At 39.1% G+C, this 18,210-nt stretch overlaps 1 protein-coding gene across 1 annotated transcript in view; it reads right to left on the minus strand.

The window, feature by feature from the left end:
- Nucleotides 1–18,210, minus strand: part of c11.1 (maestro heat like repeat family protein c11.1) — a 99,804-nt gene that overhangs the window by 891 nt on the left and 80,703 nt on the right. Inside the window, exons 11-12 of the mRNA XM_067785596.1 lie at nt 206–340; nt 38–140 (exon numbers count right to left, since the gene is read on the minus strand). Of these exons, the coding sequence (XP_067641697.1) occupies nt 38–140; nt 206–340 (238 nt within the window). The remainder of the gene's footprint in view (nt 1–37; nt 141–205; nt 341–18,210) is intronic.

The following is an 18,210-nucleotide window of genomic DNA, read 5'->3' on the forward strand; positions in this document are numbered from 1 at the left end:
CAAAAATAAATAAATAATCAAATTACTAATAATTTACCTATAACAATTGCAGCGCTTCCACGCACTTCGGCCCACTGACTACGTAATTTGGGTATTGCCGAATCAATGAAATCTTGTATGTGATCAGGTAAATCCATAGCCTGAAATTGAAAAGAAATTGTGTTAGTCAAATGCAAACTTTGTACAAACATTTTACGCAGCTTACAATTAATTTAACAAAATCGACTATAAAAACGCCATAATTTAATTGCCCATGATCAATAAGATGTCGCTGCGCCATCTCATTTACTTTTGGCGCATTTAATAGACCACAAACTTTGCGCAAAGTACCTTTGCATGCCTGGAAAAAAATTATAATAAAGTTAAATATAATTAGTTTCAATAAAATAAAACGTGCAACAGAGGTAAGGTATCATAAGAAAAATTTCTATTCTAATAGAGATTTAATTTCAATTACACGCGGACCTTAGCGTAACAAAAAACTTATTATAAGTACAAAACCCTCAGCAATTTTCCCAAAAATAATCAAACTCAAGGTTTTTAAATTCGACAGAAATCCCAATTAACGAACAAGAAGCTAGGGGGTGCGGGCAGGATAGCCTAGAAGGTTTAATGCGGTCATAATAATCGTTCCCGAGATGGTTGGGCTAGTACCTTAATGGTGCTCGTTACCGGAACTTACCGGATCTATATCCGGCAAAGGACCATCAACATCGATAACACTCCCTACTAAAAAAGTATTAAAGCATAACATTTAGAATAACAATATTACAAATGAGAACCAATATAGAAATTGTAATAAAGAATTCGGGATGTAAAAAATTAGAAAAATTCCTGAGGGAAGAATATCAAGGTCACAGCGCTGCTTAAAAGAGACCCGAATGTACATCCAAATCCAAGCCACCACATTAGTGATGGAAAACTATCGATGGCACTTTCGATAGTATCGATAGTCGGGCACCATCGCCGCTATCGATAGTTTGGAAAACCACCGATAGTTTTCGACTTTTGTTACCACGCCTAAATTTTTTTAAAATACGAAAAAATGGATAAATTTGTGATTAGAACCAACGAAGGCAAGTTAAATAAAGCATACAAATCTTGCGTTTTAATTATATTTTAACACAATACCATTGTAGAAAATGAGTTCCCTGTTACAAATGCCGATTCGGCCGAAGTTGAAGCCACTGACAAAGCTGGCGGAAATGGGGGGTTAAGAGGCTATCTTTGGTAAATATTTATAATTCCTAACGTTTGCATGAAGATGTTAAAACGTTTATCTTAATTGTGGAAATATTTTAAAAAGTCTACCGACAAGAATTTGGCTAAATGTCTTATATGCCAAAAAGAATATAGGACAAGTGGCAACACGTCCAATTTGCGTTACCAGTTGAAGAGAATGCATCCCAACATGGAAAATGAAAATGATCGTTGCTCAAGCGGCTCCAGTAGCATCCTATCATCAATGCGTTCAATAGACTCGAATTTCAAAAGAGGTGCAGAATATGATCCTACATCATCGCAAAAAAAAGAAATTGATAAGGCTTTGGCTAGACTAATTGGAGTTGAATTGCAGCTTTTTAGTATTGTTAATAATGATGATTTAGAGCCTTTACAAAAATATGTGTTACCGAGCAAAACCACTTTAAAAAACGTACATATACAAAATATGTATGAGCAATGCCGGTCAAAGCTGCATGATTTGCTCTCAGCTGTTGAGTACCTCGCTATAACAACGGATTGCTGGACTTCGGCCGCCACGGAAAGTTACATAACAGTAACGTGTCAATTTATTGATCCAGACTTTAGTATGCGAACGGCAGTACTATCAACTATGCCATTACTTTAAGCCACTAATCACAACGCTGACAACATTGCCAAATCTTTGCATGATATTTTTATTGACTATGATATTTTGGATAAGGTTACATACATTGTTACTGATAATGCTTCTAATATGACTAAGGCGTGCGAAATTTGAAAAAGAAGAATCTTCCATGTTTGGCCCACACTTTGAACTTGGTAGTACAAAATAGTCTATTGCAAGACAAGGACAACATACATCTGGCTCCTCTGCTACAAAAGTGTAAAACGATTGTCACATTCTTTAAAAAAAGTTCAAATGCAACTGAACTGTTTAAGGAGGCTCAAAATACCGAGATCCCTCTGAAACTTATACAAGAAGTTGCAACACGCTGGAATAGCTCATACATGATGATCAAACGAATATTGGAAACAATAGATGCTATTTCATCGGAAAAGCACCTGAACCGTTTACCGAGGAAGAAATGGTTACGCTAAAGCAAGTCGAGAAAATACTCTCGCTTTTTTATACATTGACGGTTAGGTGTTCTGGAAACGGGCTAACAATATCGCTTATAATTCCTTTGGTCAATGGGCTTTACCGAAACCTTTGCGAAATGGAAACTAAAATAGGTATATATGTTTTAATTTTTTTTTGCTGTTTAAAAACTAAAAATCGCAATTTTTACCCTAACCAGATAACGTTACCGCTTTACGTTTGTGTAAAAGTTTAAAAGAAGGGGTTGTAGAACGTCTCTTTCCATACGAGAAGAGAACCGCAACTAAAATTTCAACACTACTGGATCCTCGTTTCAAGAAAAAGGCTTTCATCTCAATCCTGAACGCAAACTCAGCTGCTATGCTTCTTGAATAAGAAATGAACTGTGTAACACCTTCAGTGAGCGAACGGCCGATCGAAAATATTTCCCAACCCGGAGGTGATCCACTATTTCAATTCTTAGAAGATGCAAGGAATGAAGAGGTGACATCCCGAAAAGTAGACAATATAACTATAAAAAACAATATCTTGAAAGACCCAATTTAATTCAGAGTGCGAATATTTTAGATTTTTGGAAGGTATATATTTTCTAAATATTGAGTAAATGTATACATAACATATTTTTAAGACTTCAAAAAATGATTTTATAACTATGAAGACGGTTGCTTTGAAATATCTCTGTATTCCGGCAACTTCGACAGAATCAGAACGCACATTCAGCAAATGCGGAGTTGTAAGTTCCGAACGGCGAAACATACTAAAGCCTAAAAATATGGATAAAATAGTTTTTCTCAATAAAAACCATTGGCTTTCTTGAAATACAATTCAAAAAAAATTGGGGTGTTCACAAGGTATTGTTACGAATATTAGCCGATGCTAAACAGTGATATCATGCACATCCATAGATCAATCATTATGTATCTACATAAACGAAACAATAATTGCGTCTACACATATGTACCATGTACGTATACGAGCAGCGGAGAATCAATGCACAAACACATGCATATATCTGAGATACTCCTGAAAGTATGCAATGAGAGAGGCTATAAAATCGTGCAATTGTAGTTACAGCTGAGAAGTTTGAGAGCTGATGGCATCTAGTAGATTCTGGAAATGGAAGCGCCTAGAAGATGCGAACGCATCTCAACGCAGAGTATAAAAGGCAGCAAATGTAGAGGCGCTGGAATTCAGTTTGATTTCAGCTATCAAGCAGTTTCGATTAAGACGCTATCTAGCGAGCCACAGCAGTATTATTTTGAAAGTCAGTTTCATTTAAGCTATCAGTTTGGTTATTAAGCCAGCTAGTTGCAAAGTATAAGTGTTATTGTGACGTACTTTAATAAAGGCCATTTTCCATTATTCAATATTGGAGTTATTTATTCAACAGTTTAGTGATACGAATTTAGGAAAAGGGAAAATAACAGGATTTGCAAGTAAATTCGTTACAATTGGTATCAGAAGAGGAATTGTTGAATAAATTCCAGAGGACAACAAGGACATGGCAAAGTTCAGTGAATTGAAGATCCAGCAACTGAAGGAGTTGGAGAGCCGTGGATTGAATACAAGCGGCGTTAAACTTGAACTTCAGGCAAGACTGCGAGGCAATGGAAGCAGAAGGAATTAACGTGGAAGAGTATGTCTTTCATCTTGATGGCGACGAGACAACAAAAATTGAAGAGAAAAATGAAACTTCGCAGACACTTGCGAGCACAGATTTGAACACGATTTTAGCTGCAATATCTGCTCAAACATGGACAGTGGCATCTCAACTAGAATCCCAGGAGAACCGTATAACATCCAAGATGGAAACTCAACTGGAATCGTAGGAGACACGTTTAACATCCAAGATGGAAGAACAGAAGACATATATGGCATCCAAGATGGAATCACAGGCGTCACAAATTGCAAAACAATTAAAAGAGCAAGAGACACGAATAACATTACAACTCGAAGCCCAGGAAGAGCGTATCTCAACGAAGCTGGAGGCACAGGGAGATGGATGCTTTGAAAGATCGTATACAGGAGTTGCAACTAAATCGCCCAGCAGTTTCAGCGAGTAATCCAAAGGTAAAAACACCATCCTTTGACGGTTCTGTTGCTTTCCAGGTCTTCATGCTACAGTTTGAGAAAACCACAGCAGTGAACAACTGGAATACGGAAGATAAAGTTGCTGCACTGTTCGTGGCATTGAAAGGGCATGTAGCGGAAATCTTACAGACATTCCAGAGTACGAACGGAACAGTTATGAAGCATTGATGGCTGCTGTAGAACGACGTTATGGAAGCGAGCATAGAAAACAGATATTCCAAATTGAGTTGCAAAACCGCTACCAAAAAGCAAATGAGACATTGCAGGAGTTTGCTTCAGATATTGAAAGATTGGCTCATCTTGCAAATGCGGACGCACCCGTGGAATACACTGAAAGGGTAAAAATCCAGAGCTTCATAAATGGCATACGAGATGTGGAAACGAAGCGGGCTACATATGCGAATCCAAAACTAACATTTGCTGAAACGGTATCGCATGCACTGACTCAGGAAACAGCCTCACTTTTGAGTAAGCCAGCGTACAAAGCTCATCGCGTGGAAGTTGAAAGGCCAGACTGGGTAGACGCAATTTTGGAAGCATTGAAGGGTACGCAGCAGAAGCATAATGATGCAGTCAAATGCTTTAAGTGTGGAAAGCCAGGGCATATTGCGCGTTATTGCAACACCAACCCTAACAGTTCCAACAATGTGGGTGGTCGTAAACGCCGAGCAGAAGGAGATGAGAAAATCTCCAAGACCACTCAATCGTTAAACTAAATCGAGTCAGCCGCAAGGAGCGACAGCTGGCTCCCGCAATTGAATGCCCCATAATCTCTATCTCACAAATTGGAAGAAGGTCAATCTTACTGTTGGAGGACATGTGGATGGAAAGGAACGTTTACTGACCGTAGATACGGGTGCATCCCATTCCATTATTCGAGCGGATTTAGTCAACAAGAAGATAAGACCATTGAATGGGGCAAGATTGCGTACAGCCACTGGAGAAGACAACACAGAAGTATCATGTGAAGTCGCAATTGGGAACATCACGGTAGTACACAATTTTATAGTGGCAGAGATTATTGATGAAATCATAATTGGAGTGAACTTCTTAATCGACCAGGGCATCAAGATCGACATGCAAAGCAAGACGATGCGATATAAGAACATGGATGTACCACTTAATTTCGGCTACGAGAGAGGCTACAGCAGTATACGAGTGCTGGTGGAAGAGAGTCAGCAAATACCACCAAAATCTGATCTTTCAAATGACATCACGGGATGGACGGAGGGGCTAGAGGAAGATTATCAGAGTAAGGCAAAGCAACTGCTCCTAAAGTACGCAAACATATTTGACCAGGATGGTTCCAAACCAGGCCGCACCAATGTTGTGAAACATCAAATTGACACTGGAGACGCGAGGCCGATACGTCAAGCTCCACGTAGTGTTCCACTGGCGAAGCGGGAAGTTGTGAGTAAAATTATACAAGAAATGAGCGACAGCGGCGTCATCGAACCATCAGCTAGTCCCTGGAGCTCACCGGTAGTACTTGTAAAGAAGAAGGATGGAAAAATGAGGTTTTGCGTGGACTACCAGAAGTTGAATGACGTTACGAAAAAGGATAGCTACCCATTGCCAAGAATTGACGACACTCTGGGCTCGCTCTCTGGTACGAAATGGTTTTCCACACTGGACTTGAAAAGCGGCTACTGGCAAGAGGAGGTGAAGGAGGAGGACAAAGAGAAAACAGCCTTCAGCGTCGGAGATGGTCTTTGGCAATTTACAGTAATGCCCTTTGGACTATGTAATGCACCAGCTACTTTCGAGAGACTCATGGATCAGGTATTGAAAGGACTACATTGGAAAACATGCTTGGTGTACCTGGACAACATCATCGTATTGGGCAAGAACTTTGATGAACATCTTAAAAACTTAGATGAAGTCTTCCAGAGAATAGCTGGCGCTGGTCTGAAGTTAAGTCCCAAAAAGTGTGCGCTGTTTAAAAAGGAAGTAAATTATTTGGGTCACAAGGTAACGACAGAAGGTATCCGTACAGCGAATGAAAAGATAAAGGCAGTAAAGGATTGGCCAAGACCAGAGAATCTGCATGAATTGAGTAGTTTCCTTGGGCTGTGCACATATTACTGCCGATTTGTACCAAATTTTGCCAGCGCAGCCCATAGTCTCCACGAGCTAACAAGAAAAAATAAAGCTTTTGAATGGAAGAAGGAGCAAGAAGTAGCTTTCCAAACATAGAAAGAGCGTTTGTGCACTGCCCCAATGTTGGCATATCCGATTCCAGGAGCAACGTTTATTCTAGATACAGATGCGAGCGGATATGCTATAGGAGGCGTTTTATCACAACTGGTCGATGGACAGGAGAAGGTAGTTGCATATTACAGCCGTTCGATTGAAAACCAGAGAGGAACTACTGCGTTACGCGGAGAGAGCTGTTGGCATTGGCAGAGTGCATTAAACATTTTCACAAATACCTCTACGGCCTGCGATTCCGTGTCAGAACAGATTACGCAGCTTTAAAATGGCTTCTGCAGTTCCGTAATCCGGAAGGACAATTGGCACGGTGGTTCGAGCGACTACAAAGCTATGACTTTTCCATTGAGCATCGAAAAGGTAGTACCCATGGAAATGCCGATGCAATGTCACGAAGACCATGTAGTTTGGAATGCAAGCACAGTTCAAAAGCCGAGGCTAAAGAAGACATTATAGATGTCCGGCTAATGACTATAACATGTACAGATGAATGGGACAAGGAACAGCTAAGAAAGTGTCAGCTAGAAGATACAGATCTGTCACGTGTTATGCAAGGGCTCGAACGAAACGAAAGACCAAACAGAGAAGAGATGTCAGCAGAGAGTCCCATTGCCAAGTCATATTGGACACAGTGGAACAGTTTAGAATTGATATCCGGTTGCCTTCATCGAGTATGGGAGAGTGAGGATGGTAAATGCAAGAAGAAACTGAGAGTTGTTCCCAGAAAGAGGATTCCTGACGTGCTCAGCGAGCTGCATAATGGTCCAAGCGGAGGTCATCTTGGAATCAAGAAGACGCTCGAGAAGATTAAACAGAGATTCTATTGGGTTGGTTGCCGTCAGTCGGTCACTGAGTGGATTGCGAACTGCGAGGTTTGCAGCGGAGCGAAAGGACCCGAAGTCATGGCCAGATGAAGCAGTATAACTCAGGTGCGCCATTTGAAAGGATCGCTATGGATGTCGCCGGTCCATTTCCTACTAGCAACGGCGGAAACAAATATGTACTGGTAGTTATGGATTATTTCAGCAAATGGCCAGAGGTATACCCAATCCCAAATCAAGAAGCGGAAACGGTAGCAGAAGTATTTATAAACAATTGGGTTGCAAGGTATGGTGTACCCATGGAGTTACACTCTGACCAAGGCAGGAATTTCGAATCAGCTGTGTTCCAGGAAATGTGTAAATCATTGAGCATTCGAAAAACACGGACAACTGCATTGCATCCTCAATCCGATGGTATGGTAGAACGATTCAATAGAACATTGGAGGAGCACTTAAGGAAAGTAGTAGACAAGTACCATAAAGAGTGGGATACCCGCATACCATTATTCTTGATGGCTTACCGATCAGCAGTGCATGAGACAACGGGCCAAACCTCTGCAAAAGTAATGTTTGGCAATGACCTTAGACTGCCAGCTGATTTGAAGTTTGGGATAGATGCCAATGCGGAGAGGAATGTCAAGAAATACACTAGTGATTTGGAAGAAGAGCTAAGAGAAATACATGATCTGATAAGGCAACGAACAAAGATTATGAGTGACAAGATGAAAGCCAGATACGATAAAGCAATTAATTCGGAAGGTTTTCAGGAAGGAGATTTGGTGCTGTTATACAACCCACAACGTAAAAAAGGTTTGTTCCCGAAATTGCAGTGTAATTGGGAAGGCCCATACAAAGTTGTAAAACGGATCAACGATGTAGTGTACCGCATACAAACCATCGGTAAACCACGAACCAAAATGAAAGTGGTCCATTTGGAAAGGCTGGCAACGTTTAGATCGGCAGATTTGTCTAATCGGGACGATCAGACTTAGGTGGAGGGCAGTGTTACGAATATTAGCAAAACTAAGGGGTGTTGCTATCTCTAAGCCGATGCTAAACAGTGATATCATGCACATCCATAGATCAATCATTATGTATCTACATAAACGAAACAATAACTGCGTCTACACATATGTACGATGTACGTATACGAGAAGCGGAGAATCAATGCACAAACACATGCATATATCTGAGATACTCCTGAAAGTATGCAATGAGAGAGGCTATAAAATCGTGCAATTGTAGTTACAGCTGAGAAGTTTGAGAGCTGATGGCATCTAGTAGATTCTGGAAATGGAAGCGCCTAGAAGATGCGAACGTTGAAATCAGAGAGTATAAAAGGCAGCAAATGTAGAGGCGCTGGAATTCAGTTTGATTTGAGCTATCAAGCAGTTTCGATTAAGACGCTATCTAGCGAGCCATAGCAGTATTATTTTGAAAGTCAGTTTCATTTAAGCTATGAGTTTGGTTATTAAGCCAGCTAGTTGCAAAGTATAAGTGTTATCGTGAAGTACTTTAATAAAGGCCATTTTCCATTATTCAATATTGAAGTTATTTATTCAACCTTTTAGTGATACGAACTTAGCAAAAGGGCAAATAAGAGGATTTGCAAGTAAATTCGTTACAGTATTGTAAAGTATTATATCATTGTATAGTTTAAAACCGCTTTTATCAGCATTGTTGTTTATTGTACATAACTTGAATATCGCCGTACAGCTGGCTTTCGTCGCTATTCAAATTTTTTACAGCAAACAACAATGCTGATAAAAGCGTTTTTAAACTATACAACGATACAACACTTTACAACATATTGTGAACTCCCTAAATAGAAGTTAAGCGTGTATTTAAAAATACATACAGACATATGTATGTATGTAATGTACATATACGAAGTAAATGAAATGTAGATACATATGTATGTAGGTACGTTGAAAACCACAATGTATATTTACCCTTCTCAAAATAGTTTTTAAAATAAAAACATACATAAAATTAACAATAAGTGTTTATTAGCAATATTATTTCAGAAATCAACTTTATAATTTTTGCTATATTCATACATGAACTTCGCATAGTCAACTTTAGAAATCTATCGAAACTATCGATAGTTTATTCGATAATCAATCTGAAACTATCGATAGGTCTGACTATCTATAGTTTTCCAACACTACACCACATGAGACCACAAGAAAAACTCGAGTAGGCGATTGCAGGTGCAGTGTGGAATATCATTAATACCACATGAAGAACAGGAGCACGCAAGACACATGTGCAGGGGAATAATAAACAAAGAAGTGAAAGCACAGGAAGGGGAAAAAGGTAATACGAAACAAACAATCCAGAATCACATCCTTAACTTAAAAAAAACAACAACGAAGGCGGACAAAGGTATAACACTGTGCTAATAGAAAAATACCAAACCTAAAAAACGCATCTTGGAAATGAAATGTAGAATAAGTGAGAATACCATGGATGACCCCAGCGGGTTAGGGGATCAGAATATACCCCCGGAAGGTATGCCTGTCGTAAGAGGCGACTAAAATACCAGATTCAAGGGGCTGTGTAGCGCAACCTTTCAGGTTGCCAGCGCAATATATTGCTTCTCCAAACCCAATTGTCAACCCCACCTATCCGCGGCGAATCCTGTTTCACTAACAGACGAGGCTCTGGCGACCCCAAGCTCCTCATGGAACTTGGGGGTAGGGAATGGCCTGAAGGTTTAATGTGGCCACATAAATCGTTCCCGAGATGGTCGGGCTAGCACCTTAATGGTGCTATGGTACCGGAGCGTACCGGATTTGTATCCGACAAAGGACCATCACATCGATAACACTCCCCAAAGCCTTCGGGGAGCAACCTTACCGCTACAACAACAACAATAATACCATGGATGAATTCCAGAAAGAAATTTAAATAAAATGCAATTAATTTGCAATAAAAATGCAACCAATATAGTAGATTCGACCATAGCATATACATTAGTCCAAATGAACCCATCGGCTTCTTCACTTAGTGCGCTACCAAACTCCATAAGTCGGACACTCCAATAAGGCCCATAATGGCTAAAGATTTGAAAACCCCCCGCGGGTAAGGGGTCAGAATATATCCGCCGTAAGAATATGCCTGTCGTAAGAGGTGACTAAAATAGCAGATTCAAGGGGTTGTGTAGCGCAACCCTTTTAGGTTACCTGTGCAATATATAGCTTCTCCAAACCCAATTGTCAACCTCACCTACCCGTGGCGAATCCTGTTTCATTAACAGCCGAGGCTGTGGTGACCCCAAACTCCTCATGGATCTAGTGGGTGGGAGGGCGGGATGGCCTATAAGGTCGCATGTGGTCATAACAAATCATTCCCGAGATGGTCGGGCTTGGTACCGGATCTGCATCCGGCAAAGGACCATCAACATCGATAACACTTCCCAAGACCTTCGGGGAGTGTCCTTATCGCTACAACAACAGCAACAACATCTGAAAACAATATTGAAGGATACTCTGGAACTAAAGAACGAATACGCAATAGCTAACACAATAGCACTAATAGAGAAATTTGCGACCGTTGAGCTGGCCAAGAACAGCAACTTGTTACCTTTTGACATAAAAGGTTTGTATCAATACCACTATCGGAGACATTGGGAATAGCACACTCAACAATACTTCATAATATAAAATACAAAGTGAAAAGTATGGAAATCATACATAGTAGATTAACTCCGAAGGCGTCAAAAAAGAAATAACGAAAATTAAAGTATTATACTTGGACGACGAAAATTACATATACTGGAAGGGAAGGGCAACATTTAAATTGACAAACTTTTTTAAAAAATCTTAGATTTATTTAGCTCTCTGTGTGAATGAAACACGTCCTGGTAAAATATCTTTTAGTAAACCTAGTAAAGCACTAACTGGAACCTATCTATTTTGCAGGAAGTAAATATGGTGAGTTGAAATGTTCTTTGTATGTACTATAAATGTTGAAAATTTTCTGGGGTAGGAGTAACTCTATTAATTTTTTACCATTTACTTAGGCAACAATTTATTTCAGAAACTTAGAAGTCTGTTGAATTTTGATTTTCTATGTAAGTTCTAGGTGACGTTTACATTTTGAGATGCCATTTGTTTGTTTCCATTTCATTTTTGTGTGAATCACAAGCAACCCCCCTTTAACTTAACCCCGCTTTTACGGCCACGGCAAAAACTTCAAAACCTGATCCAGTTGCTGATAATCCAGTAAGCCATATTTTAAACAAGCCAGAACACCCAAAATGGCCAGTTTTCATCATCGTCGGAGGTTTCTAATAGATTAGTAATACATATAGATACATAAAATGTATGTAGAAATATAGAAATCGAACTCGAACTCAAAAATAAGTATGAATAAGAATCAAGTTATGTTTAGAAACATTGAATCGTATGCCTAAAATGTTGCTAAGAAAAAGTAAATTCTAATTGAATTTTTCTCATAAAAAAATTAATGACATCCCTAACTGTGTTCAATATAAGCAATTAGGTTAAAAGAAAACCCCTAATGAACTTTAGGCCCCTTATTTTGAATACCCACTGTAGTTTGAATTAGCCAAATTTGAAGAGTTGGTAAAATGTAGCACTTACCAAAAATTCAACTAGCCAAACCACAAAATATCATATTGTAACGAATTTGCTTGCAAATCCTCTTATTTGCAATCCTCTGCTAAGTTCGAATCACTAAACTGTTGAATAAATAACTCCAATTTGTAATAATGCAAAATGGCCTTTATTAAAGTACTTCACAATAACAATCTGTGCAACGAATAGCTTGCTTAATAACCACACTGATTGATAGCTCAGTGAAACTCTACTATTCAAAATAACACTGCTATTGCTCGCTAGATATCGTCTTAATCAAACTGCTTGACAACTCAAATCAAACTGAATTACATTTTACTCGCTTGTGCCGCTTTTATAGTTTACGCTGCATACATCTAGGCTCTTCTATTTCCAGAACTTACCAACTATTTCGAGTGTTTATAGTTCTTATATAGTTTCTATTTGTTTACATATTTCTACTTTTCAGCGTCTCTCAGATGTATGTGAGTTTGTAGTTTACAGTCTCTCGCACACACATAGGCGTATAAGTAAATGCATCTGTGTGTGACATCTCTCGGCTGCCTTATATATGTGTATACATGATTTGATTATTGACGTGAACATCGCTTAGCATCGCCTTAGTGATGGTATAGCTTAGGGATGCTAATATCCGTGACACTGCCCTCCACCTAAGTCTGATCGTCCCGATCAGACAAATCTCTCGATCTAAACGCTGCTAGCATCGCCAAATGTACCACTCTTCTACTCCGTGGTTTCTCAATGCTTTGTATGCGGTACATGATATCACTGATCTTCTTCACAACCTTGTACGGGCCTTCCCAACTGCACCGAAATTTGGATGGAACACCTTTCCGCCGGTGAGGGTTGTATAACAGTACCAAATCTCCCGCCAAGGAACCTTTCGAATTATTTTCCTTGTCGTACCTGTGTTTCATCTTACTACTCATTATCCTGGATCGTTCCCTCGCACTCTGTTGCTTGACCAATGAAGAACTACTTCGCAGAGCTTGCGCTGGACGGATTTCCTTTGCATAATCAGTATCGTTCCGACGCTTCACAACAGTAGTGTGCCTTGGCTTGAAACCACCCTTGCATTCTTTCTTCGTTTCAGTACGTCCGTTAGGGCTTTTCAATGCCAGTGTTTATCTCATAGGTACCTTCGGTTTTGATTTGTTTGGCCCATTTGTTCCATCAACCTTTAACTTTGAATTTCGTGGCCTTCGTCGAGTCTTCTCCACCAGTACCCGATTACTGCTGAACCCTTTTTCCAAACTAAAGTTAAGTGGCACATCTTGGTTCTCATAACACATCACCCTTCTCTGCATATCGATCTTGATGTCATGGTCAACCAAGAAATCGACTCCCAATATAACTTCATCAACAATCTCCGCCACAACAAATTTGTGTAGAACCATGACCTTCCCAATCAATATTTCACATATCACTTCTCCCTGAACTTGGTTATAGTCGCCAGTGACCGTACGCAACTTTGCTCCTGGTAACGGTTTTACTCTCCTGTTGACCAAGTCAGATCAGATCAAGGAATGAGATGCGCCCGTATCTACAGTCAGTACTCGTTCTTTGCCATCCACATTCCCTCTGACGGTAAGACTGCTTGATTTCCTTCCAATTTGCGACACAGATATCACAGGGCATTCAATAGCTGGATCTAGCTCTCTACCTCTTACTCGCTCTTGCTCATCTCCTCCAGCTTTGCGTTTACGGCCACCCACATTGTTGGAACTATTAAGACCAAGATCGCAATGACGTGCTATGTGACCGGACTTCCCGCATTTGAAGCATTTGATAACTTTTTCACTTCGCTTTTGCGATCCTTTCAGTGCCTCCAATATTTCGTCTACCCACTCTGGCCTTTCTACTTCCATACGGCGTGCTTTGAAAACTGGCTTACACAGAAGCGACGCCGTTTCCTGAATCAGAGCCTGTGACACCGTTTCTGCGAATGTTGGCTTTGGGTTCGCGTATGTAGCTCGCTTCGTTTCCACGTCCCGTATGCCATTTATGAAACTCTGGATTTTTACCTTTTCAGTGTATTCCACGGGTGCGTCCGCATTTGCAAGATGAGCCAATCTTTCAATATCTGAAGCAAACTCCTGCAATGTCTCATTTGCTTTTTGGTAGCGGTTTTGCAACTCAATTTGGAATATCTGTTTCCTATGCTCGCTTCCATAACGTCGTTCTACAGCAGCCATCAATGCTTCATAATTGTTCCGCTCTCCTTCGGGAATCGTCTGGAGAATTTCCGCTGCTGGCCCCTTCAATGCCACGAATAGTGCAGCAACTTTATCTTCCGCATTCCAGTTGTTCACTGCTGCGGTCTTCTCAAACTGTAGCTTGAAGACCTGGAAAGGAAGAGAACCGTCAAAAGATGGAGTTTTTACCTTCGTATTGCTCGCTGAAGCAGTCGGCCGATTAAGTTGCAATTCCTGTATACGACCTCTCAATGCATCCACCTCTGCCTCGAATTTTTCTTCAAACTGCGTTATTTTCTCGTCCATACGCGCTTCGAGTTTTGATGATATACGCGCCTCTTGCTCTTTCAGTTGTGTTTCCATCTTTGATGTAATCTGTGTCGACATTTCTGAAATACGTGTCTCATGTGTTTCCAGCTGGGATGCCATATATGCCTTCTGCTCTTCCAATTGTGATGTTATACGGGTTTCCTGCGATTCCAGTTGGGATATCATATACGTCTTCTGTTCTTCCATCTGTGATGACATATACGTTTTCTGTTCTTCCAGTTGTGATGACATGTTGGTGGATATTTGTGATGACATTTCTGTTATACGTGCCTCTTGCGCTTCCATCTTAGATGTTACTGTCGATGTTTGAGCAGTTATTGCAGCCAATATCATGTTCAAGTCTGTGCTGGTAATTGTCTGTGATGATTCGTTTTTCTCTTCAATTTTTGTTGTCTCCTCGCCATCAAGATGAAAGACATACTCTTCCACATCAATTCCTTCTAATTCCATTGCCTCTCGTAGTCGTGACTGAAGTTCGAGTTTAATGCCAGTTGTATTCAATCCACGGTTCTCCAACTCCTTCTTCAGTTGCGGGATCTTCAATTCACTTAACTTTGCCATGTCCTTGTTGTCCTCTGGAATTTATTCAACAATTCCTCTTCTGACACCAATTGTAACGAATTTGCTTGCAAATCCTCTTATTTGCAATCCTCTGCTAAGTTCGAATCACTAAACTGTTGAATAAATAACTCCAATTTGTAATAATGCAAAATGGCCTTTATTAAAGTACTTCACAATAACAATCTGTGCAACGAATAGCTTGCTTAATAACCACACTGATTGATAGCTCAGTGAAACTCTACTATTCAAAATAACACTGCTATTGCTCGCTAGATATCGTCTTAATCAAACTGCTTGACAACTCAAATCAAACTGAATTACATTTTACTCGCTTGTGCCGCTTTTATAGTTTACGCTGCATACATCTAGGCTCTTCTATTTCCAGAACTTACCAACTATTTCGAGTGTTTATAGTTCTTATATAGTTTCTACTTGTTTACATATTTCTACTTTTCAGCGTCTCTCAGATGTATGTGAGTTTGTAGTTTACAGTCTCTCGCACACACATAGGCGTATAAGTAAATGCATCTGTGTGTGACTTCTCTCGGCTGCCTTATATATGTGTATACATAATTTGATTATTGACGTGAACATCGCTTAGCATCGCCTTAGTGATGGTATAGCTTAGGGATGCTAATATCCGTGACAATATTTATGTTGTTATTGTTGCACAGCATTCTCTTGAACCTGCGCACGATGCATACATGTGAGTGAAGTGGACATGTTCTAGAGAGCTGTGTGATGCGTTTGAGAGAGCTTTATGATGCCAGCTAAAGAAATATTGTTCGATGCAACCATTTATGGGAATTTGTATGATTTTCGATGCGAACATTTATACATATGCATTCTTCTTCATTGAGAGTGATTTAAAACATTTTTTACATTTTTAAACATGGTTGCCAACATTTGCGGTTTGGTAATGTTTTAAGTGATTTTCTTTTGCAAATTAAAAACCATTAATTGTGTTAGTTGGTTTAGAAAATATTTTAATTCTTGTTTGAGGAATGATAACCCCTTTCCCCAAGTAAGAAGGCCTTCGAAGCTAGGTAGAAATGCTATATACCTGAAAAATGAATTTAGTTACTCACGTATATATGTACCTAAATATATTCACCTATTTCCTACATATTATTTTGTTAGCAATTTTTTTTCTTTATTGCACATTTATACAATGATGTGCATTTACATACATAGTATGCACATATGTAAGTTGCCATACATATATGTACATATATTGGATTTAGTCGTCCTTTCAACTTAATTTTTTTTGTTGATAATAATTTTTTTATATATGCGTACATAAAGGCACATATACACATTTACATACATACGTACATATATCAAAATTATTTTTGTTGAGTTCATAGGTTATAAATTTAGGATTTTTTATACCATTTTTTTTATAATGATTTTCTTGGACTATGAATCAAAATAAGTCTCACAAATTAAGTGTCGGCCAACTAAACTAAGCAACCGTTTATCAAAAATATTTTTTTTTGATTATTCACTAATATTAATGTACATACACATGTAAGCACATACGTACATGAGCTGATATATATATCAAGGGTAGTTTTCCTTATTACTTGAATTTTTTTTTTTAATACATAATTTTTAAATTTTATACATGCGTATATATTAACGTAAAAACATATTTACATACATGTGTATAACTATTTGATTTTTGAATTGTCACATGCAATTAATGCTCTAGGGAGACTAACTAAGGTTCCACTATATAACTTCTCATTGAGTTGTTTTGTTTTTAGTGATTTTATTCTTTTAAAAATCAAAGTAAACTCCATTAATTAAGTTTAGGTTAACTAAACTAAGAAATGCATAATGGATTGAATTTGTTTTAAATAATAATAATTCATAATGGGTAACTAATTTGTTTGATTTGGTTTGAGACACCGGAGTTGATGGTAATGTATTGGGGCCTCAACAACATCAATGAGGCCAAAGGTAGGGTGGGTACAGAGGCAGCCACCAAATGTTGCAACAACGAGCTGCCAGGCATAAGGGTAAGTTGAGGGTGTCGTATTAGTGAAGTGTGGCATGCAAATGCGTAGGTTTGTTTTCTTTTTTTTCTTCTGTGTGAATATCCCCAGTGTGCAAAAATAATTATCGTGTTTGACCATTGACTGGGAAGAGCAGTGCTGTGCAGTGACCGCGTTATCGAATCCACGAAGCTGAAGCTCGGGGCCTAAACGCCAGTGCACACGCCGTGGTCGTTGCACCTTGCCACAAGCACTGCAGCTCTTTCGTCCTTGAAGGTGCCTGTTGCACACTCAGTCAATGAAGATCGTAACAATCAAGCGTCTCAATATCAGTCCACACGTCAAATTTCAACATTCTAGGTGTATTATTTACTAAATAATCAGGTTTTTTGTGTTTTCCAAAATGTTATATATATAAAAAGTGGGCGTGGTTATCATCCGATTTCGCACATTTTCCATACCAATCTATTCTGGGTCCAGATAAGCTCGTGTACCAAATTTGGTGAAGATATCTCAATATTTACTCAAGTTATCGTGTTAACGGACGGACGGACATGGCTCAATCAAATTTTTTTTCGATACTGATGATTTGGATATATGGAAGTCTATATCTATCTCGATTGCTTTATACCTGTACAACCAACCGTTATCCAATCAAAGTTATAATACCCGCGTACAAGTACAGCTGGGTACAAAAATTAACAAATATACACTTATGTTGATTAAAATAGCAGCGGAGCTTCTACTTTGACAGAATGATTCATAGTAGCTCTGAAAATTATTATTCTAGGGCGCACTTTACATTTTTGTTCACCGTTTATAAACACAGTTCTAACAATATGTAAACATGAGCAAAAAAATCAATGTTGTACGCAATTTTATAATTTTTGCAGTGCGATTTAAATATTGTTACGAATATTAGCAAAACTAAGGGGTGTTGCCAACTCTAAGCCGATGCTAAACAGTGATATCATGCACATCCATACATCAATCATTATGTATCTAGTACATAAACGAATCAAAAATTGGGTCTACACATATGTACGTATACGAGCAGCGGAGAAACAATGCACAAACACATGCATATATCTTATC

The sequence above is a fragment of the Eurosta solidaginis genome, chromosome 4 (assembly GCF_040869045.1).
Source record: "Eurosta solidaginis isolate ZX-2024a chromosome 4, ASM4086904v1, whole genome shotgun sequence".
NCBI lineage: Eukaryota > Metazoa > Arthropoda > Insecta > Diptera > Tephritidae > Eurosta > Eurosta solidaginis.